This window comes from Callorhinchus milii, unplaced genomic scaffold (assembly GCF_018977255.1).
Source record: "Callorhinchus milii isolate IMCB2004 unplaced genomic scaffold, IMCB_Cmil_1.0 Scaffold3, whole genome shotgun sequence".
Taxonomy (NCBI): Eukaryota; Metazoa; Chordata; class Chondrichthyes; order Chimaeriformes; family Callorhinchidae; genus Callorhinchus; species Callorhinchus milii.
The window spans coordinates 57,367,738-57,392,725 of NW_024704744.1; the positions used below are offsets into that span (position 1 = coordinate 57,367,738).

Sequence of the window (24,988 nt, forward strand, 5' to 3'; positions counted from 1 at the left end):
ACGGCGGAAAGGTCAAGGAGGATGAGGAGGCAGAGAGGGAACCCTGGTCACACATGGTCAGGATGTCGTTTGTGACCTTGACCAGAGCAGTTTCCGTGGTGTGGGCAGCATGGAAACCCGATTGGAAGGGTTCATGGAGGGAGTGAGAGGAAAGAGTATCGCAAGTATCGCAGTATAGCAAGTATCAACTTCTAAGAACCACAATCTCTCACCTGGAAGTTGTTTGTATCCACTCTGTATTGGTATGTTGGGTCATGTAACTCATTAACTCTAAAAGAGGCCCAAAATAAAGTCATTCTTAGTATTTAACCATTTAAAATACACACTGCTAAGCTTGAACGTTTCAGTAAGTACCGTGTATTCATTCATCTTTACTTCAAGCCTTAGAATTCTTCCTCTCTGGGCCTGGATGTACAGCAGTATTTTTAAGATTTAGTACTTTCTATAATAGCTAATTCACTAGCCACTTCTGCTCCTCCAACAGCAGCAGCTGACATAGTAAGTGATCCCATCTATGTGTACAATGCATTAAACAGATCAGGTTGTAAGCGTACCTCCCTGTGGTGGTTGCTTCTCAATTGAAAGTCTCAGCAGGGACAAAGAACTCACTATATTCCAGAAATAATACTGTTTATTTGTTTATAAGTTATTAGCACAATGGATCTAAAACAAGGGGTCACGGGCTCAAGATCAAAAAACAGTTCAGATTTAAATATTTTATGCAGACTGGCGATTACATGGAATATATTGTTATTTAGGGATATGTAGGGAGAGTGGAACCATGCAGGGTCAGAAATACAAGAGGAATTCACAATTTAGCAATGAATTAATTTGAGGCGCATGGTGATGCATAGTGTGGGGTTTATTTAGTTAGTTGTTTAATTCCTTCAGAGCTGGTATTTTCCTTCAATTCCAATGGTCCTGTATAACTTTCATACAATAGTAACAAAGCAACATTTGAGTACAAATACTAAATCACAATTTGCATATTTATTCTGTCAGTGTAGTCCTCCCAGGAATGTTATAATCCATTTCAATTATAAAGTACAGCTAAACCAGCTAATCTTATTTATTTGTTCCTGACTACAGTTTATCTTCAGATTCAATGAAAATAGTTAAAGCTCAACTAACTGTCCAATCAATCCACTATTATTAAAACTCAGATGGCATTTAATATTTAGAATATTAATTGGTGATATTAATATTGCCTTATCATCAAAATTTACCCCAACTTCACTCTTTAAGAGTTTCAACTTGTAATTGAACTAAAATATAAATACATTTTTGTAACTTGCTTTCTTTTGACTAAGTGACAGTGCCTCAAACCTGGAAACCCAACACAGTAGTTCTTGCTTGCACTACTGGAGGTGAAACATTTATAAGCAGACACAACAGACATAACAGTTATTTTAAATTGATCCTCCAGCTTATTAACACCCAACATGTTTTATTTTAAAAAAACACAATGCACCTCATTCCTCTTCTAATTGCCTGATCCAGTCTGCCATTGGTGCTCTTGAAATGCCTGACAAATTGTGAGAAATCAGCAGACCGATTAAGAGCAAAGCAAAAGCAAGCCTCAATTAGACTGGTCTAAAGAACATGGTACACTGTCAATCCTAGCCAGGTAGCTACAGCACCTTCCAGTTAAATCTTTCACAAATTTTCAGGAAGCTGATTCAAAATTAAAAGAGATTACTTACGTCTGCCATATCCCCAGAGTTACTGCAGCCAACCAAAGGAGTCCAACAATAAGAATTTTAGGCATATAGAAAGTCACAAACTTCCTCTCCCCCTGTAGACGGGAAAAGTACAAAATCATTTAGGTCTGAACAAATCCTTTAACCTCCCAATTTCTAGTTATACTGCAATTATAAGCTTTAGAGGAGCTTGCATTTTCTTTGTCATTTCATACAAAATTCAAAGACGCATATTAAAATAATAATAACTCTTGCATTTGATATAGCGCTTTTCACGTCTTCGAGATGTTTCAAAGAGCTTCACAGAATATACTGTGAAGTTAATTGACAGTATATTTTGTGGGCGAAACACAGCAGCCAATTGTGCACAGCTGTGTCCCACAAACAGTCATGGATTGAGTGACCAAATTATTACTGTTTTTTTTTCTTGAGGGTTTATCAGGCACGTGGAGTAAGAAAACTTGCCCAAGGTATTCGCCCTGCCGGGAATCAAACCAAGGTCGCTCGCTTGTGGGGTGAGTGCTATACCCACTGAGCTACAGGACTCCTTATTGTACAAGTGCAGAATACGCTGAATGAAAGATTACCTGGTGACTTAATTATATCGTACTACAGTCCTGGCACCCTTGAAATAACAAGCTAATTATCTGCATGTTACATGTGGAACCATACAATTCATGAAGTCTTCCTTTAATTGGGCTGGGTGGGTCCAGGTGTTGAAACAATAACCCTTCATTCCAGCTTACCTCTAAGTGCAGCAATGAGTTGGCACAAGCCTCTTCCCACCGATTTAAAATGTAAAAGTTAATGAAAAAAAACTTGCCAGTTTTGATAGTTCCATGTTTACACAATTTCTACCAGAGGCTTGTCAATTATATTAGTGGTGCAGGAGCAGTTGTAGGAGTAGGAGGAGTGTTATTTCAGGGCTGCCAGGAGTAGCAGTAGTTAAAGTAGATGAGGTTAATGATATTCTTAACACTGTTGTAGTTTATTCCTGCTGATAACCAAATTAACTGCAAAATGCTCTTTAAAGGTTGCTTTATATAGAACTCTGAGAGCCAAATGAGATATCACTCTAGAACTCAATCCTGATCAAATTTTTTCTACAACCTATACCAAGTGACCTATTTTCTGGCTTCCAGCAAGTCTACTGTGAACTAACCACCAGGAGTTGCACAAGAGTGGCCTGAGGCTGATCTCTCTCAGTAAACAAGCCCCTGTTGAAGGTTAAGATGAAACCTGGGGAGCAGAGTCCAATGGTGCTCTGACACTGTACTAACAAACAATTTTCCTCTGTTAAGTGACACTTGGCCTCAGTGACAATTGAATTTCTGACGAAGCAAGTACCCCAAAGAATAATGGTGATTTTCTGAGTGTACACCATAGTCTGTTTTTAAAAACAATCTCTGGTGGCTTTAAAACTGGAACCAGGACAGAGATGATATTTGCTTCTTGTCTGGAATGTAATCATGTATCAAACTATGTTTAATGCTCAGGGATCATTATAGCAGTGGCACTGTGGTTTAATGAGATATACTAATCTAAAGTGAAACTAGCATGTTACTTTCTGCGTAGGCAAATTCAAATGTTAAATACTGTATATGTGATAAGTTTCATAGTGAGGGCTCACTCTTGTGGGCACACAGGGTAAAGCACACAGTTTAGAGAGAGGCCGGATCTGGAACCAAGAAAATTTTGTGATTGGGTTTGGAATTTCAGTTTTCTTTGTGGGCAGAAATTGTACTTTCGACACACGCCGATGAAGAAGAGCTAGGAGCATAATTAGGCCATGGGAATAGCCCAAACCAGTCCAAAATACTAATCTTAACATCATTGCATTAAACAATCCCAAGCAAAGAGATTGACAAGTCTACAGTTTCCTCAGGTTAATTTAAAATTCCTCACCCTATACCATCTCCAAGCTGTTGTTGGTGGTCACTGGAACAGACAGGATACCTGATCTTAAGTCCCTGGAGTCTTAAGACCTGGAGTCCAATGTCATGAACATCCAACGCTTGGAATGCAGAGAGAAGCAGCTGCTGCTCAACCTCCTCACCTCCAACTGGTGGATCACCCTCAATAGAAAGGGATGCGTATCTGAGCTATGAGCAGGAAGATGGGGGCAATGCTCTCATCCACTTCATGCTGAGTGGTGTTGCTCACCAGGAAGCTCTCTGAGAGTTCCTGATGACAGCCCAACCAAGGTGGCTCATCAGCAAGAGTTGGAAGGGCAGACCAGTCACTGGGGCAGGGAGTCATCCCACTCAGCTCCTGTTAACCCACAAGCCAATGCCCTAACAGGGGGTTGGTACCAGCTGGACAAGCAACAGGAAAGCTTACCAGACATTAATATGAGTAGCATGCTATGCAGTTTGTTTGTTTGACTGTAGCAGTACCCCAAAACACACCCTGGAGTCCCCAAGTTTTGGCTCTTGCCTGCAGGGAGAAATGCGCATTCCTTTCCAATAAGCATCTCTGAAATTTCCACGTAGAGGTGGGACAGAATCATAGAACTATACTGCACAGGAGGAGGCCATTTGGCCCATCGTGTCCATGCCGACTCTTTGAAAGAGCTGTCCAAATTAGTCCCACTCCCCCTTTCTCCCCATAGCCCTGCAAATTTGCCCTCTCCAAATAGATGGAACTCAGTTTGGATACTCTGACGCATGCGAAAACTCATCAGTATGCTTCTGACACCCATCTAGCTGACCAAAAAGAGAAAGAAAACTCTAAGGCAATTAATGGTAATTTTATAAAGTTCCAAACACATACGTAAATTTAGTCACTTGGATAAAAATGAAACATGCAGTTTTTTTAAGTGCCGTCTGCAGAGAGAAAGAAGGCAAAAATAATAGACAATTGATTCTTCAAAGGTATAAACAAATTCTCAAATTAGAGTTTAAGCTATTAAAGTTGATGTGAGTGTACTATAAAAATTGGATCCATTACTTATTTGTTCTTTTTATCAATTCTTTACCTGCACACGAATTCCATGATAAACACAGAGCCAAAACAGCAGCAACGCACACAGGAAAATAGCCTGGAAAAGATCATCCAGCATTCCTGGAAACCAACTGTTCACAAGGAATGAGAGTGGGAAGAATGGGTCTGAGAAAAAAAGGAAACATGTATTTGTAGTAAACGTTTGAACAAGCATTCACATCTAGATAATAACTCTTGCCCTTGAAATAGCACCTTATCACATTGTTGAGACATCTCAAAGCACTTTGCAGGGTGTACTGTAAAGTGGTGCAACTGTGTGTATTTTGTGGCCAAATACGATGGCCAATTTTGATTCTATGCTTAATGCATCATAAAATGACTCACTCTAAATTACAAACTCTTAAATTACAAAACAGGACACAACGTCTAAATACATATCCAAGCTTTCCACTTTTTGTTTTAATACTGATCAAATAATTCAATGACCTCTTAAAAAGGAATACATTTAGCTGCTGACAAACAGCATATGGAAAAAAACAGTCAGATTGCTGCAGAATCTATCTCGATTTAGAGACCTGAGATACAACTTGTTGAGAGTGAAAGAATTCTCATTATGTGTACCCTACAGTATAACCTTCCTTCTACAAGGGTGGGGTTAACCAAACACTGCAAACTGAAAGTGAACACAATAGTAGTTGACATATAATGAGCCCACCTCCCCAAAGTCAAATAAATACCTTGACCCAAACGGGAATGATTAAATTTAATCCAAATACAAAGCTTCAACTCATACTGAATACTATAAACTGAGTGGTAAAAGTTGTCAAGTAGTGTGCTTTTGTGTTTGTATAGATACATTCCCGGGGTCAAAATCAATAGTGATGCAAGGCAACCTCATTATAACACGATTTGCTGTGTTCAATGCCTAAAGAGCCGAGTATCAGCCAAGTGTGAAAAATGGCTGACTTCCAGGTGCTCCCGTCACTTACTGTATATTCTGTGCTAAGCGCAAAAAGCATCGCCGATTGTGCTTTCTGTGTGACGTGAAGACACTAGCAATTCCGATACATAGTGCATGTGCACAGAAAATGACATTGGTAGCACTTGTTGCACATACAATACAAAATGACATCTGTCTAGTGCCTTTCACATCGGGAGGACATCCCACATAGCACACAAGAAGGAAGTGACCTCGGCGGCAATCTGACAATGGAAGTCATCCATTTGTTAGCATGAAAAGCTGGTTAGTCAACATCGAAAGTCAGGTATACTGCATTTTCTCTTAGTGGGAAACCAGCTTAGAAGCAAGGCAGCATTTTTCTACATCTCTTTTTAAGTTCCTTCAACTATGGAAAGTAAACAGGTATTATAGGCTGACAGGGTACACCCATATATTTACACAATGGTATCTATGACCTTCTTCATTCTCTGAATATTGTTTAATCTCCACACAGTATTCAATAACACTAGAGGACTGGGCCACTATCTCTTTATAACAATGGTGTTATACAACCTGCCAGCATGTTTCTCATGGCCAGTGTAAGTAAAGAGCCCGTTTCTGAACCATTCCTCATTTGTTGACTAGGAAGTGTAACTGATGGTGTCCAAGATAGAACTGAGTTGCAAGATGGTTTTTATGTGGAAGCTTAACACATTCAAAGAATAAGCATTTTATTCGCCATATGTAATCTAACCTCCTCCCTTCATTCAATTTCCATATGCATTTGAATTGTACAAAAAAAAAGTACAAACACTGGTGATAGGAATCTGTATTTTAAAAAAAAAGGTTTAAAGCACTGCTGAAGCACCGGTCCTGAGTTGTTAAGCTAAAAGAATGAGAAAGTATGAAGAATAATTCCAGGTACTTGGATTTCAAAAACTGTCCAAGAAAATCTTCTAAGTATAGTGTTAACAGACAGTGATTGCTCAGGGATATAGTAGCTATTGCATAGTAATAATATAATAATCCTTGCATTTGATATAGCGCTTTTCACGTCGGGAGGACATCCCAAAGCGCTTCACAGAACACACTGTAAAGTGAATTGACTGTATATTTGTGGGCGAACGCAGCAGCCGATTGCGCACAGCAATGTCCCACAATCAGTCGTAGATTGAATATGACCAATTTATTATTGTTTTTGGTTTTTGGAGGGATTATTATTAGGCTCTGTGTGGAGTAAAGAAACTTGCCCAAGGTTTCGCCCTCTGCCTGGAATTGAACTCAGGTCTCTCACTTGCAAAGCGAGTTATCTAACCACTGAGCTACAGGACTCCAAATATAGTAGCCAGCACTAGATACTAAAGTTGTAGTACTTCTTCACTGACCAACTGCCTTTAGTGAGTACATCAAGTGTCAGAGAACAGAGGAATCCCAGGATCCCACAGTAATGAGCCTTCCAGAAAGCAAATATCGAAGTCAAGAAACAGTCATTAGGAATGTGTTCATTTACAATGATAACAAGTACTATTGTCCATACCATTATAAAGCAGCAGCAAAGGCAAAAGGATGGACATCCATTTCTGTTCTATCGCCCAATCTCTCATCGAAAACTTCCTCAAAGAGTGAGCAAATAGGCACTGCGGAACAAAAGATTTGTCTGAAGTTATCAGCAGCACCATACAAGGAGTCTAAGAACACTTTCATCAATCCCTGCAAAAAGGCATTTCAACAAACCATCAGGAAAGCAACACTACCCTATCCCGGCACTGGACGCAAGCATTTATAGCAGCCAACATTACAGTTAAATAATGGTGATAGCCACCAAAAGAAGCGTAATACACCAAGGCAAGTCTACGTATTCAGATTACACTAAACTCCGGATAACTCAACCCTGGCTTAACTCATCACTGTCATTCAAGTTGTCCTGCTGTCAATATCCTGGCTGCTTCCCATATAAACTATTAATAAGAGATATTGCTTTACTCGTCACTACGCTTAAACACAAACTCATCACATTGTAGAAATTCTTGTAAGTATTTAGAATATTAAATTGTTACACACACACACACATCAAAATCATACTTACAGTCACCATGAATGTGAAAACGACAAAGATGAACCTGAACCAGATTTCCACTTGTGAAAAGGAGGCATTATACATCTTCAACTATGTGTGGGGAAGAAAATACAACCAATACTGGTGTTAAAAGACAAAAAGCAACATCACATTTTTCAGATTTGCTTTTAATGTGCTGAAGAAATGTAACACAGCTTAGAGTTGGAGAAAAAATTTTCATTTTGTCTTTAACATTTTAAAAATTATATTTAACACTACCAAAGGTAAAACTAAATGTAGATTTTTCAAATGAAAACTAAATGTAGATTTACTTTAATTGCAGTGTACTGGTTCCTAATACAGGGAACCCCCATTATAACATCCATTAAAGCACAGCCTTGATTATAGAATGTGTGTACTGTGAACCCACTCTATACCAAATGGTAGTACAAAATGTACATATACTACAAAATGTCCAGATTCCAGGTCTGACTGGTTGCCATATCGCAGCAGAGGGTCATTGAGTTCCTCAATTACTTGTACAGCAACAGCAGTATAATTATCCCTAATAGTCCACAACACATTAAAATACATACTGAAGTTTTCAGCAACTTTACCATCAATTTGATCTTTCATAATGGATATCATGAAATGGTTTTAGTCATCTGGCTGCTCATGTAAACAATGATTCGTTGCCATATGATAAGTCAGATTGAATTATCCTGGTTAAAACCAACACAATATGTAGCTGGGAGTGATTCCAGTGGAAGTAAATTCATCCCAGAGTACATGTCACACTATTCATGTTGTAAAAGACCAGAACCTTGATCCTCTAGCTAATGTATGTCCGGACCCTCAGCTTTCCAGCAATCACTCCCAGACACCCTTTATTTCCTCGTCAAACTAAAGCACCAAATATTTGTTATTTAACTTTATAATATGATAGCAAAATCTAATATTTTCCTTAATTAAATCCCCAGCCTAAGCACACAATCTGACATTAATGGCCTCTTATATATAAAAAAACGACTGTTTCCCCCCATTTCATATGAATCCTGTAGTTAAGGTAGTATATTCAGTTAAACTGCACAAAATCCATGTTATTATAAGGGAGTGTTTAATTGAAAGTGATACACAGTTTTAAACCTCTGAACACCATCTTACACTTATGACAAATGGGTTTGAATGACTTTTAGACTATACGCAGCCATCACCAAGGAAAATAGGATACCAAACTTACTGTGAAATTCACATTCTTTATCTTGTACTGTAAGTCTTCTAGACTGTAAAATCTGACAATAATTACATACTCTGTATAGTTCAAATAACCCAAATGCAGCACAATGATTTCATCACACGTTTGCTGAAAGAAATTTAAAAGTACAAATTAGTCGAATTCCAACATTGAAACTAAAATCTTCCACCCGTGTCTAATTTTACGACAACAATCTTGCATTATAGGATCATATATAACAAAGAAACATTAATTTTGATCATCAAAAAATGGTGTGAAGTAAATAGTGGGTACAGAATTTTATTTGTGTGTTATCCTCAAAAGTCTACAACTAGTATCAAGTGTTTTGTGATGGGAACAATTTCATGAGTTATCATTGCTTTACAAATAGCTATTGAGACTATATTTTGAGTTTTATATTATATACAGTCATCTCTAAGTTTAACAAGAGGAATTTTCCTGCATCACTGAAACAGTTGACCAACTATCCTAAAGAATCTGAATCATAACTGATATTCCACCATGTCAGTCTTCAGAAGAAGAATCCTTGCATGTGATATAGCACTTTGTACGTCTTCTAGATGTCTCAAAGCGCTTCACAGAATATAGTGTAAAATGAAATGACTGTATATTTGTAGGCCAAATTCAACAGCCAATGGCGCACAGCACACAGTGGCCCACAAAAAGTCATGGATTGAAGTGACCAATTTTATTATTTTTTTTCTTGAGGGATTATTATCAGACATGTGGAGTAAGGAAACTTGCCCAAGGCTTTGTCCTGCCGGGAATCAAAACCAGGTCTCTCGCTTGCAAGTCGAGTGCTCTAACTACCGAGTTATAGGACTAGAATATAATTCTAGTGGAGGGAACTCTCATATGCACATTTACGTGATACTGATCTTTTTCCCATTTGAGCACAGTTTGCAATAGGTAGTAATAGCTCCAGCACTAGAACCTCATCTCTACATTAACAAACATTGCACAACGTACCAGTATTTCTTTCTTCTCCTCCCCCAACTTAAAAACCAACCATCCTTTCAGTCTCTATGAGAGATTGCCAGTAATGTAGGGTAGGTCCAGTAGGAACAGGCCCGAGACTGATCAAACACATTTTAAGGAGGACCCTTCCAATGGGCAGAGAATTTCATTCCAAACAATTCAGATTTCAACCAAAGTTCCAGAGCTAACATGCAAACCATTCTCTACTCTGATGAGAGAACACATACATTGTAGGCACAGCACAACGGTTTACTACAGCATACTTACTCCTGCGCAGTGAAGTAATCTGGTGTGATTGTGAGCCTTATCATTGAAGTTTGCCACACTGGCGTCCTGCTCGGCTCCACTTATAGTGACCTCCATTGTGAAAATTTTCTGGAAGTCTACATCTGAAGAGAAATTTTTTTTTTTTAAAACTACAGATGAATTATTCAACAGTTTGGTGTTATGAGAAGAGGGTATTAGATATTAAATTGAAAAAATATTTGCATTTGACATAGTGCCTCAAGTTGTTGAATCACCTCAGACATTTACATGACTTAAAGTGGACTATATTTGCAGGCAAAAAAAGCAGCAGCCAATTTGAGCAAAGCAAACTCTCACAAACAGTCATAACTGATTTTATCCGGAGGATCATTAACCAGGATATCAGGAGAAACTGCTTTGTCTTTTTGAATAGTGCTATGGGATCTTTGAAGTTCCCGTGAAACAGGCAGATGGGATCTTAAAATGTCATCTAAAGGACTGCATCTCCAACAATACAGAGATCTGCCAGCTCAACATTTGGAGTATCAGCCTAGACTATGAGCTTGAATCCACAATCTTTTGAATTGGAGGCTACAAACTAAGTCATTGACAGTACTTGGGTCATTTGGTGTGTATCTTCCCAATTACAAAACAAAATCATTCTGCTGTATCCTCCATCTCTACTGATCTCCTTTTCATATAATTAGCAAATGTGTCTGCAAGGGGTGCAACAGCGTGGTATTCCCTTATTTGGACCAAGGATATATTCTTACTTGTAGTCTTGTTCAGTTCAAAACGACACATCAACCATAGCTCTTGATTGTATGTGGACAGGCCTGGTATTCGCAGTTTTAATGGCTGAGCCTAGGAAAGGTGGAAAGAAAAAGTAGCATTTCATTTTCCAGATAATAACTAGCAATTTGATAGCCACATGTCACAATGTAGCACTTTCAATGTTAACTATAAGGGCAATGCTTTGCAACAAATTACTTTCACTTTACAGCTTTCTCATTTAAAGAATCTTAAGAAAACCCAGGGGGCATTGCAAGCTGCCAAATTCTAGCAGGAAATATTAGAATATTAGCTTCATGCTTCATGGAAACAGACATTCACTTACTAAATTATCTTTGCCTTTTGGTAAAATTGGTGCTAATGGTCTGGACGTAATAATTTCTGGACCTGAAATCAGAAAGAAAGTCTTGTTATTTGGTAAAATCTGAAAGGTACTTGTCTTGACTAGCTAGAGATACAAACCCTCTGAGTCAAGAGTTGGTTCAGTGGACATACATTAACCTCATATTTAATAGGCTGCTAGCTAGTGTTTGTTAAAGTTGATTAGTTATTTGTGTTATTCATGGTTGTGCAATTTATTGTTATTTGTCAAAATCACTTGAGAACTATTTCCAAGCAGTTTGGGATTCTGAACGAACCATAATAAAAATACCGTTGAGTTTTCTTAACCGTGTCTCATTCAAGCTCTCTGTTAATTTTTAATTAACAAGAAATAATAATAATAATAATCCTTGCATTTGATATAGCGCTTTTCACGTCAGGAGGACGTCCCAAAGCGCTTCACAGAACACACTGTAAAGTGAATGGACTGTATATTTGTGGGCGAACGCGGCAGCCAATTGCGCACAGCAATGTCCCACAAACAGTCGTAGAATGAAAATGACCAATTTATTATTGTTTTTGGTTTTGGAGGGATTATTATTAGGCTCTGTGTGGAGTAAGGAAACTTGCCCAAGGTTTCGCCCTGACCTGCCTGGAATTGAACTCGGGTCTCTCACTTGCAAAGCGAGTGCTCTAACCACTGAGCTACAGGACTCCACGTTTATTGTTAAATATTTAACAATAAATCCTTGCTCACATTAGTGAGAAATGTACTTCCATTCAAGTACAGTTTTGCATGCCTATTTACATTGTAAGACTGAAGTTAGGCCATAGCCTTGAATGCAAGATGCATTTTAACTGAAACGTGACTCACAGCTTTTTTGTTGTTTTTGTTGAAAGTGAAATAATCTCCGTCTCTATTCAATTCATATTCTGTAGTCTTGTACTTACCAGCTATTCCAATGAAGACAATCACGCCAAAGCAGATGAAGAACACCACAAACACCAGAACAAAATGACGCTTGGACAGGGTGTACAACCGCATTGGTGCTACCCTGTGGAGAAGAGAAAAATAGACTGTTACCAAGCAGCTTTTAGGAAAAATATTCAAAATGAGATCTCTGGGACTGACCAGAAGGATGCATCCCAGTCAAAAAAATGGGTTATGTTCAGGCAAGCGCAGGAATGACTACATTACATCACCAGATAACATAGAGATTCTGTATAATCATTAAGAAATAAATGGCTCACAGAAACAGAGTTGCTTCTAAACTAGTAGTTAATGTGGTAGAAAAGTGCTCCAATGGAAAAAACACAATGTAAATGGCAAACACTGGATTTTCTAGTAATATAGTATTTCACCAATGCAATTTAAAACACAGGAACTAAATGGAAATAACACAACTCCACCACGGGGGAAAAGAACAATGGTGGCAAAGGTTTAACGGGAGACGGGTAGGAACAATCCCCGCTCCCAGTGACTGCTCTTCCAAATCCTGCCAATGAGCCAGGCTGGCCGTGCTATCATCAGAAGTGCCCTGGATTACTGCAGACCTGGTTCAGGAACTGGAGACCAAGACCACCACAAATTACGACATTGCATTGCCAAACATGTCACCTTAGAATCACTTACTCAGCTCCAAGGAGATCCCTTTTACCTCCTCTCTTCCCCCCCCCCCCCCCGGAGGATAGCACCCCTTCCCTCCACATGAAGTTTCCGGTGCCCAGTAACCTAAAGTTGAAAGACATCCACAAACTCAGAAGCTTTGATAGAACCTTCATATATACACCAAAAATTTGGCATTATCGAAGTAGTCATTCAAGGCAGAACAGTTTAAGACAAATTCTAAGAGACGATAGGATGATTATAAGTAAACATTTGTTAGATAAATAAAAGTATCTTAAAATCCATCCTGAAAAACAATAGGAAAAAGATCTTTAAAACTTTCCAGGATGATTTTTAGTATTAATAACAAAACTATGGCTTGAGAAGAAAAACGCTATTATAAATATAGTAATGGGAGCAAGTAAGCTACAAATTATTTTAGAATGAAGAAATGACAGGGGGGGAAGAAAGGGAAATTAGCAGATTATTGCTTAGTAATGCGTTAGGAATTTGTAAAAGGAAAAATAGAATATTGACTGTATGTCTTACTTTGATACTTGTGTCAACAAAACATTGACAACAGTATTTTACAAACAATTCAAATTGTGTGAGATACAAGCAGAAGGTGAGGCTCTTCCCCACTGAGATAGGAAGTGGAGTGGAGCATTTTTAGAAACCAGCCTTGCAAGTGCAGCATAAGGATCTCATCAGGTCACTGGGCAGGTCATCTTAAAGAGTAACTACAGGATCATCACAGGATTTTCACACCAAGCCTAGTACTTCTCATATTTTTGTTGTTACTAACATAGTGCCAATGATCTTCAGAAATAAATACCCAATGATTCTCAAAATTATAATTTTGAGTTAACCTGCTATTGAACATTTCGAGGATCCTCACACTTTTGTAATTAATTTAGCTTGCATGCAAGTACGTGTGTGGCACTTTGGAACCTCATCTCAGATAAGAGCTGAACATTCAACTCAAGTTACACGCCACATTCTTTTTAATGCACTTTCACCCCTTGCTGCAATATCAATTCCTAACTTAAACACTCTTTGGTAAAGCCATCGACTTGCAGGTATATCTAAAGCATCTTAGATATTTGCTAAATAACACCATCTATTCAAATTCCAATCCTCAACTATTCTCAGTAGACCAAATAATCCCTCTCTATTAAGCAATTAATCAGCTTCAGCCTATTTTTGACCAGGAGGGGAGAAGAAGATAGTATACTGTACAAATAGTTATGGATAATGTAAGCAATGTGAGCAGAACTGAGTCAATGGCCCCAGACTGACATGAACAAATGGGTCAAGCGGCCTACTATTGTGTTACATTTCTAAAATTCTACTATTCACCTAACGGCAAAGAAACATTTTAGCAATTTATTGCAACACAGAGAAACCTTACCCCAGTACTTGTCGATCTACTCATTTGCCCACCAAACCAAAGAACAACTGACCAACTAGTGACTATCCTCCAAAGGGGAGGGGGGGCAAGTGCGCCTCTGTCTCCATGGTAACATGCCTACCAGATCCAAGTTAATCCTCTGTGGCAGTCTCGGTTGGCAAGATCCTGAGCCAGGCAGGTCTGCAGTACTCATAGATAGCGCCTTGGGACGTCCTCCTGACGTGAAAGGCGCTCTATAAATGGAATCTTGTTGTTGTTGTTGTTGATAGTGTTGAAAATAGACCACTCAGCCTGACCCCCTAGCAGGAGAGACAGAACAATCACTGGGGGCAGAGATTTTTCCCACTTGACTCCTGTTAAACCTGGAAAATAAAGCCCTAACAGGTAGGGCGGTGAAAAGCAGCATGATGTGTGTTAAGACAGCGACAAGCTATATGGTTTGAGTCAGTTAAACTCCAGCACATGCTGGAGTCAAGCCTTGGCTCTTCCCAACCTGAGCTTACACTTTTTTAAAATAGGTAAGGTGCCTCCTTCCAAGAAGAAAAACGGACAGCCCATTCCAGAAACTGGAACATTTCTATGTGTATGAAGATTGTTCAATCTGGTTTGGATGCTGTTAAGCACGGAGATAGGTTTCTGCATGTGTCAAGACACCAAGCTGACCAAATAAAGACAACTGAAATGAAAATCAGCCACTAAAAATCTGTGTTGCCTAAAACATGATTAACAAATATATCAACCATCACTGGTAAATTCAGGAAATATGAGAATAAATGCACTACTCTAAAATAAGCAGATCGGTGAACCAACTTTTTTCCACTCTATAAAGTTATACACAGGAAGTAGGTGACTCCTAATTTCAAACTGTCCATCTCCACCAGCAACGACAGACTATTTGGCGTATACACCACACACTACAGTCATTAAATCTGTTCACTCATGTTAAAGCAGCGATCCCTGTATACTAAACGTCACCGGATACTATTAGTTGCAAGAGTGCTCCTTGGCGAACCCTTGGGCCTTTCAGGATGGGTAGACACTTTTTTTTAATGTGGCGTTGAATAACAATAAGGTTGACATTCAGTCACTTCTCAGCTATTTGCCTGACAGTGGGATAGTAACTCAGGTTCACTTCCCTGTTGCCATCCCCACCCTCTGCCCCTCACTCTCCTGGCCCTGTGTGTGTGTGTGTGTGTGTGTGGGTGGGTGTGTGTGGGTATGTGGGTATGTGTGTGTGTATGTGGGTGTGTGTGAGGGTATGTGTGTGTGGGTGAGTGTGTGTGGGTATGTGTGTGTGTGTGTGGGTATGTGTGTCGGTATGTGGGTGGGTTTGTGTGTATGTGTGTGTGTGTGTGGGTGGGTTTGTGTGTGTGTGTGTGTGGGTATGTGGGTGGGTTTGTGTGTATGTGTGTGTGTGTGGGGGGGGGTATGTGGGTGGGTTTGTGGGTATGTGTGTGTGGGTATGTGTGTGTGTGGGTATGTGTGTGTGTGTGTGTATGTGTGTGTATGTGGGTGGGTTTGTGTGTATGTTTGTGTGTATGTGTGTGTGTGTGTATGTGGGTGGGTTTGTGTGTATGTGTGTGTGTGTGTGTATGTGTGTGTGGGGGGGTATGTGGGTGGGTTTGTGTGTATGTGTGTGTGGGTATGTGTGTGGGTGGGTTTGTGTGTATGTTTGTGTGTATGTTTGTGTGTGTGTGTGTGTGTATGTGGGTGGGTTTGTGTGTATGTTTGTGTGTGTGTATGTGTGTGTGTGTGTGTGTATGTGTGTGTGTGTGTATGTGGGTGGGTTTGTGTGTATGTTTGTGTGTGTGTATGTGTGTGTGCTGTATTATCGGGAGGTGTCTGTTCAGGTGGATGTTAAAGTCCCACAGGGTGGGTACTATTCGAAAAGAGAAGGGGGTTTCTCCCGGTGTCCTGGACAACTGTCGCCACCCCCATCACTACCAAAATTGATCATTCCTGTGTCCAACCCCATCCCTGTAAAGCGCTCCAAGGCGCTAGCCCACGTTAAGGGCTCCGCGTAAATCAAGGTACAGTAGCAGTTCACTTCACGGCTGTTTGCGGGGGGGGTGCGGGGGGTGCAGACAAACTGCCGGCCGGCCCGCAAAACTCGCCGTCACTCACGCCCTGCGGTAAATCCCGCGAAGCGCTTTGAGGCGTCCTCCCGACCCGTAGAGGCGGTACTGTACGACGCGTCTTACCAGCGAGGAGCCCCGGGGGCTCCCCGGAGGCCGCCAGACCCCGAGTAAACACACTCTGAAGCACACGACAGCGGGCGGGGGGGCGGCCGCGCTCCCACAGCTTCGCGGGCTGTCTCCCCGCCCTCCCCCACACTCCCCCACACTCCGAGAGTTACGGCGGGTGGCTCTGAGCCGGACACTCACAGCTCCATGCCGGGCCGGGCCGGGCCGGGCAGGTCAGGGCAGGCTGGGCCGGGTCAGGCCGGGCAGGTCAGGCCGGGCAGGTCAGGGCAGGTCCGGGCTGGTCAGGCCGGGCTGGTCAGGGCAGGTCAGGCCGGGCAGGTCAGGTCAGGCCGGGCAGGTCAGGTCCGGGCTGGTCAGGCCGGGCAGCTCCTCGCTGTTTGCCGGTTGCTCTGCCGCGTTCTCCCCGCAGCCCCGACAACGGCCACCTCACAACCGCCGCACGTACAAATCCTGCGACACACGTCACCACGGCCGAGGCTGCGCTGCGGTTCCACGGGCGGCGCACAATTGTCACGTGAGCGGGGGGGGGGGGGGGCGTTGCTGGGCTTGTCCCCAATGCTGTTAGACTGGGCGGGTTCACCCCACATTTTCTTAATCTTAAGGGATAAAGATACCTCAGAAGCGTAGATAAAGCCTTTCCAGGACAAATAAAAACGCCAGACGACAGAGAAAAAGCCGATTAAATGAAACTGGTTGCAAGCGTAGCTGCAACGGGTATAGCTAGTACTCTATAGTTAAATAAGCAGAGTGCGTCTCTGTAGGGAAAGAGTGCGCATTCGATTCCGCTCATAGCAAAATTTCCATGTGCAGCAGGTATGTACATATGTGGAACTGAGTCTGGTTTGATACTAATGGATACTGACCAAAACAAACCCCAATAAATAATGTTCAACAGTGGAAGGACTATAATTAATAAATAATATTCGCATTTGATATAACACCTTTCAGCGCCTTGGGACGTCCTCCTGACGTGAAAGGCGCTTTATAAATGGAATCCTGTTGTTGTTGTTGTTGAGGGTGTCTCATAGCACTTCACAGGAATTATTGTAACATGTAGTGACTGTATTTGTAGGTGATAATTGCAACTACCCTCAACCTCCCTGACCCCCTTCCCCACGCACCAACGTACACACAGGAGGAATTTGGGAAATTTATACTTACGGTAGATCCAATAACAATTGTAGTGCAAAAATCTAGCCAGCACAACAGAAAACATGGAAGCATAGTGAATGGAATCCGCAGTGCAACCAAGTTATAAGCAAAGTTACACTACATAATGAATCACTTTAAAATGAGTTTTCACCAAATTTTTCTCATTGATTTCTCTCTGCATTCTCAGTGGCGAGCCATCAGTCATTGTGATTTGTCCAATTCATCAAATTTTTGGTGTCACTTTGTCTTCTAGAGTCAGTCCTGCATTTAGAGAGACTTTTTAGCTAGGAGACGTTAGAAAAAATGCCCTATTTTATTCAATTTTTTCAGCTTACTGGTGAGTAATCTCTATTAGTGGATGAATCAAAAAGAATAAGACATAATCAACTGCTCATAGAAATCTTGGAAATGTGAGGAGAAGGCGTGATGAAGGCAAGAGAACAAAGACCTACATGTAGCTGTGGGAGTCCTTGTCATTTGAAAAAGCTTCCCAATTGTGTCAGCCTGGCTCAGTTGGAAGCACATTTGCCTCTGACTCAGAAGGTTGTGGGTTCAAACACTACGTCAACAACAACAGCATTTATATAGCGCACTGCACACCGAACGGTGTCTCAGAGCACTTTAGTAAGTCAGTACTTTAAACTCATGCAGTCTAGGCTGACACTCTAATGCAGTGCTGAGGGTGTGCTGCATTGTCGTTTGTTCAGGTTGGACATTAAAGATCCCATGACATTATTAGAGAAGGAAGTTTCTCCCGGTATCCTGGCCAACAAACCCTGAGATCAAATTGATCATTACTGTCATGACTGTCAGTGGGACCTTGTTGTGCATACGGTGTCTACACTATTCACCTATAAACTACAGTCACTATACTTTACAGTCAAATCTGTGAAGCGCTTCGAGGCTTCCTCCTGACATGAAAGGTCCTACAGCAATTGCAAGTATTGTTATTATAATTAATCAGTGGTTACTGCAGCCTATACAGTGGACAAACAACATAAGGGATTAAAGTTGCATTTATATGTGTTTGCCTGTTTTTAATTATGTAATTATTATGAAGGTGGAGGCCTTTAATATCCTTATTGTATCCCTCAATGTGCCTGTCAAATTTATTCAATAATGCCAAATTCACCAAGGACCAGGAGCAATATTTTTAATAGGCTGCAACATTTTTCCTGCTGCAAATATCAGTCTAAAGTGCCTACATTTCCCTGGAACAGGTTTCTGACCTTTAAAAACAATTGGAAAATTGGCAGTTTCCAATCTTCAGCATTTCCTCTGTAATTAATAAGCTGGAAAAGGTTTCATCTGCAGCCCTATCTCATGAGAACCTAAGAAACCCTAGACGAAAAAAAGACCAAGGGCCATCTAGTTAATTTCCACCTTCCTGGCAGTCATATTCACATATGTCCTGAAATACATACGTATTATCTCCATTATCTAAGCTCTTTTTTTTATCTAAGCTCATTATATATATTTTTTTAAAAAGGACCTTTTTTCTCTGAACTTCTCCTCATTGGCATATATGCCTTTGTGTTCTTGGTTCCCAGTGTACTCATGCTGGGGTGTGGTTCCATGGTAACTGACTGCTCTCTGGTACCAAGTGGAGTCCTGTAGCTCAGTGGTGACAGCACTCGCCTTGAAAGCGAGAGACCTCGGTTGGATGCCCAGCAGGGCGAAACCTTGGGCAAGTTTCCTTACTCCACATGCCTAATAATAATCTCTCAAGAAAAAAAAACAATAATAATTTGGTCACTCAATCCACGGCTGTTTGTGGGACACTGCTGCGCGCAATTGGCTGCCGCGTTTCGCCCACAAAATTACAGTCAATTCACTTTACAGTATATTCTGTGAAGCGCTTTGAGACGTCTAGAAAACATGAAAAGCGTTATATCAAATGCAAGGATTATTTTATTTATTATAAATGACCATTCTTCATATTCAAGGCTAGGGAATAAGTATCAGCAGGCCATTTGACTGTAGAGGGCATCACAGCCAAATCTGACCTCGCCCCACCCTGCTACCTACATGCATTACCAAAGGTATAAATTCTTATTATTACCAGAATTCTTAATAATTACCACTATTACTAGAGGGTGCTGCAGAGGGAAGAAAAGTAGAAAGCCCATCTGATTTTAGCCTCTCTAACCCGAGGAAGGTCAGGGCCAATTCAACTCGGCATACTGTCCTGGCTGAAACCAGCAAACTCAGCATGGTTCAAACTAGAGAGCCATTGGTCTGTAATTTGCAGCTCTATCCACTACAGTACACCAGTACTGTAATAACCCTGCATTTGATATTATCATCCATTTGAAACTTAGCCGTCATTAAAACGTCTCAAGGCACATCAAAGCGCTTTGAGAAGTCTCAATGACATGATAAGTCAGAAACAGCATGATAGCCCCCAAACATAATTTATATATATATATGATGGGGGGGAGGGGAGAGGGGAGGCGTGGGGAGTCTAATGATCACACAGCTGAGGATTGAAAATGTGTTTTTACCACTAGGATTCCCTATTAGTGACTCTGTCACGTCAACTCCAGAATCTACTTCCAGCTACCTGGAGTGAAGTTCCTGCTGGTTGGAGTAAGTAACTTCGGGTTATTGGCAGGAGTTACGATTTACAACTTGGAATTCCCATCAGTAAATCGAGATAGCAAATTCCACGGTTTTAACCCAATGTTTTGTATGCAATTCCTTGAACATCAACAAAACCAAGGCCCTCCTGATTGGGTCCCGTCGGCGCCTCCACACCTCAGGTGCTGACAGCATCACCATCCAACAACAACAACAACAAAATTATATTTATAGAGTGCCTTTCACATCGGGAGGATGTCCCAAGGCACTGGACAGTCAGGGATCAGGACCCGAGCATGGGGGAGGGGTGGGGTAGGGGTGAGGGAAGGCAAAGAGGTGGGAGGGTGACTGAAGGCACAATCGAAGTGGAGGGTCTTGAGACCAGCCTTGAAGGAAGCAAGGGAGGAAGTGAGGCGAAGGGACTGTGGGATGGAGTTCCGGAGAGGCTGAAAGCCCGGCCACTGATGATAGGGCGGGTCGGGCAGGAGACATGGAGCAGGCCGGAGCCCACCGAACGGAGGGAGCGGGCAGGTTGGTAGGGAGTCAGCAGGTCAGAGAGGTAGGAAGTGGCAAGGCCATGGATGGTCTTGAAAGTGAGGATGAGGATCTTGAATTCGATCCTCTGAGGGATGGGGAGCCAGTGGAGTCGGGCGAGGGTGAGAGTGATGGGGTCACAAAGCCTGATGCGCGAGAGTACACGAGCTGCACAGTTTTGGATGATCTGCAGGTTGTGAAGGGAAGAGTTGGGAAGGCCGATGAGGAGGGATTTTCCATAATCGAACCTTGATGTGATGAATGTGTGGGTGAAGTTTCGGCAGCCTGAGGGGTGAGGCAGTGGCAGAGTCTGGCAATGTTGGGAAGACAGTGGTAGGCAGTGCCGGCCATGGCGTGGATGTGGGGGGAAAAGACCCGAGGTGCGGAGGCGCTGGGCGAGCCAATCAGAAGGGCCTCAGTCTTACTGATGTTCAGTTGGAGAAAGTTGTCGCTCGTCCAGGACTTGATGTTGGACAGGCAGTCGGTCAAGACGCCAGTGATCCTGGAGTTGAGGGTGGAGGCAGAGAGATAGAGTTGCGTGACATCCACATACATATAGAAATTTACCCCATGTCTGCGGATGATGTCACCAAAGGGGAGCATGTAGAGGGTGAAGAGGAGGGGACCGAGGAGAGAACCCTGAGGGACACCATATGAGACGGTTTGGTCCATGGATGCACACTCCACCTTACTACCAGTTCGAACCTAGGCATCTTGATTGACCCTCAACTATCCTTTCTACCTCATATCCATGCCATGACCAGCTTTGCCTTCCCCCACCTCCACAACATCACCCAGCTCCGCCACTGTCTAACACTGCAGGCCGCCGAGACCCTCATAGATGCATTCATAACATCCAGACTCAACCTCACAATCTCCGTGCTTGTCGGCCTCCCCATCTCCTGCCTCCATACATTGCAGATCATCCAGACCTCTGCAGCCCGTGTCCTCTCCTGCACCAGGCTCTGCAATCCTATCACCCCCATCCTTACCCGACTCCACTGGTTTCCCATCACACAGAGGATACAATTCAAGATCCTGGTCCTCACCTTCAAAGCCCTCCATGGCCTTGCTCCCTCCTACCTCTGTGACCTCCAAACCCCCTACCAACCTGCCCGCTCCCTCTGCTCAGCGGGCTCCGGCCTGCTTCACGTCCCCTGCCTCGCTTGCCCCACTATTGTCTGGCGGGCCTTCTGCCATTTTGCCCCCACCCTCTGGAACTCTATCCCACAGTCTCTCCACTTCGTCCCATCCCTTGCCTTCTTCAAGACCTGTCTCATCATTTGTTCCGCCTTACTTACAGTTGAATCACGTTGTCTCAATCAGGCAGACGGGTTATACTGGCCACACATGATGTGCAGCTTCTTCAATGCACAGGATTAGGTGGGCCGAGTTGTGTAGTCGTTTACATTTGTGCTCCTAGTTTTTAAGGAAGTAATTGATTTCTGAGTAGTTAAGATGATATATTTACACAATTTCAAGTTACAATCATTGATTATCTGCTTCATTTTTAAAAAAAGTGGAAAATGCAGCAAGTCAAAGTGTGCATTTTTGGATATGTCATTCACAAATTATAGTGTAGTTAAAGCTTAATTCGAAACGTCCACCAACAATAGCATGTTGTTCCAATCAACATGCCCACTCCTTCCTTACCCACAAAAAACAAACACCTAATTAATCTCACCCCACCCACTCCTGCACTGCACAAATACTCATTGAACTCCAGAGGCAATAAAAACTCCAGAATATTTACCCCTCCACCCACACACATCCCTGCTGTGTAACCAAGATTCCTCACATGCAACTCCTGCTCTGCCCCAATCTGTAGACTAATAACACAGAATCATCGTTTAATATAGTAATATGGTAGTTGTTAATTTCAGTCTGCATGTATCTGTACATTCTCACACAGATACTTATGCAGTTCTTTTTCGAATACATTTAATTGATGTACCATCAATAAAATTACATTTGTATAGCGTCTTTCACGGAAGGAGGGCATCCCAAGGCGCTGATCGACTGTTTTTGTTGGGTCTCTGTTGCTCATGTCATCACCCACAATGCAGCTCAGGCCTGGAATTCCACACCAACCCACAGTCTCAGCCTCGGACACCATTCCCTTTTGTAACTTGTGAGATGTGTGGAGTCCAGTAGCTCCAGTGGTTAGAGCACTTGCCTCGCAAGCCAGGGGACCTGGGTTTGATTCCTAGACAGGGCGAAACCTTAGGCAAGTTTCCCTACTCCACTCACGTCTTTGTATCTTACTTACTAGCAGTAGATAGGAACCTGATTGAAAGTCGATTGATGGATCGCTTTCCAGGGGAATAATCCCTTCAAAAAATGATAGTAATAATTTGGCCACTCAATCCACGACTGTTTGTGGGACACTGTGGTGTGCAATTGTCTGCTGCATTGCACCCACAAAATATACAGTTAATTCAATTTACACCATAATCTGTGAAGCATTTTGAGAGGTCTCAACAACGTGATAAACTGCTATATCAAATGCCAGGTTTATTATTATTATTATGTTTACCACTGTTTCAGGGGGAAATAAAAATTCTGACCCATAGTCCTTTACTGTGAAGAACCATGGAAAGAAGTGTCAGACAGTTCTCAACAGTTGCTTTTTCTCTCCAATTGTTTAAAAGAAGCTAAATTTTATGCCTATATATGAAGAGTTTGCCAGTATTTATCATATGCTGGAAGAAGCATATGATAAATGAGTGAATGAAACATTGGTTGCTGGGATGTCACAATGGAAAACTGATGAGTGACACATCATTCAGAGTGTGTGTTACTGTCACCCAGTCCAAGAGTGTTTACAGCCCAAAAGACAGCCATTCAGTCTGTTGTGTTTTGTGTTAACACTGGCTCCTCCACTAGAGCTACCTACTCTAATCCCATTCACCAGCTCTTTCCCCATACCCTTTCTTTCATTTTTTAAAAATCGACTTCTCTTTTAAATCCTGTGTACCCTGCCTCAGTGATATTTTCTCACCTCTGAGTCAGAAGGCTGTGGGTTCAAGTCCCACATCGTGACTTTGAATCACATAGTCTAAGATGACACCCTAATTCAGTGCTTGGGGTATGTTGCATTTTTGGAGGTTCTGTCCTTCGGATAAGACGGATAAACCAAGTTAACCTATTCAGGTGGACATAAAGATCCCATGACACTATTTGAAAAGAGAAGGGAGTTTCTCTCAGTGTTCTGGCCAACAAATTCCCCAAATAAAATTGGTCACTCACTCCATGGTTGTTCTTGGAACATTGCTGTGTGCAAACTGGCTGTTGCGTTTGACAAACAAAATAGTCAATCCACTTTACAGTATATCCTGTGAAACACTTTGGAAAGTTCTGACAACGTGATAAGGCACTGTATCAAATTAAGGATTATAATTTATAGTATTATGTTGTGGACTGAGCTTCAACAGATTTTCATGGTATAGTATTCCATATTCCAGCAACATCTTTAAAAATGATCATTCACATATTATAGTGCAGTTAAAGCTTAATGGCATGGTTAATTATGTAGGCTCTAACTAAGCGCATTGAGCTCTGTTCATATACAATCAAAATTATAGTGTAAGCCTGTATTGTCTACTAATCCCAGATGCCATATGCTTTACTAACCAAACAAGCCATCACAAAAGTGGCTTTCATTACCCATGGACACAGAGTGCCTTTCTGTCAATTTCCTTCCAGTCAATTGAATATTGACTGATTGCTCACCAATTAGTCAGACTCTGCCTTTGCTTTTTGAAAAGCTAGGCAAAAGGAGATTGTGACTTGTTGTTCTTTAAATAATACTGAAAATTACTATTCAGCAACGGAGTGTACAGTATACTCTGCACTCAAGAATTATTTTTAAACTAGAAAAATAATGCTAAATGAGCTGGAATGACAGGCAGCTTTGTAAATTTACTGCCTGTTTTACTCATTCCCTGGATTAGGAATTAGGTTGCAAAGAGCTGCTAGTTATGTATGTTTTTTTCTGAGAGTGATCCGTCAAATCTGATTTAACGGTCCACTGGCAGATCTGGCTGCACCACATAAAAACTTACTGCTCCGCCCTCGGAACTGATAAATCGTCCTTCTATTCCAAGGTAATCTTGGAGGTTAAGGACAACCCCAGGCTTCTCTTCTCCACCACCAACCGGCTCCTCCGTCCACCCACTCATGCCTCGCCCATCCTTTCCTCCAACGCCAACTGCGAGGAGATACTGGATTTCAATAACCATTCAAGGGTATCCATTCAGCCACCTCCGCC

General features: G+C 41.8%; 1 protein-coding gene across 1 annotated transcript in view; it reads right to left on the minus strand.

Moving 5' to 3' along the window:
• tmem181 (transmembrane protein 181) overlaps positions 1-16,651 on the minus strand; it is a 28,303-nt gene extending 11,652 nt beyond the window's left edge. The window contains exons 1-11 of the mRNA XM_042333471.1: positions 16,633-16,651; positions 12,183-12,286; positions 11,236-11,297; positions 10,892-10,982; positions 10,140-10,261; positions 8,880-9,002; positions 7,670-7,750; positions 7,121-7,220; positions 4,678-4,808; positions 1,704-1,795; positions 213-270 (exon numbers count right to left, since the gene is read on the minus strand). Of these exons, the coding sequence (XP_042189405.1) occupies positions 213-270; positions 1,704-1,795; positions 4,678-4,808; positions 7,121-7,220; positions 7,670-7,750; positions 8,880-9,002; positions 10,140-10,261; positions 10,892-10,982; positions 11,236-11,297; positions 12,183-12,286; positions 16,633-16,640 (972 nt within the window). The 5' untranslated portion in view covers positions 16,641-16,651. The remainder of the gene's footprint in view (positions 1-212; positions 271-1,703; positions 1,796-4,677; positions 4,809-7,120; positions 7,221-7,669; positions 7,751-8,879; positions 9,003-10,139; positions 10,262-10,891; positions 10,983-11,235; positions 11,298-12,182; positions 12,287-16,632) is intronic.
• Between the last annotated feature and the right edge of the window lie 8,337 nt (positions 16,652-24,988).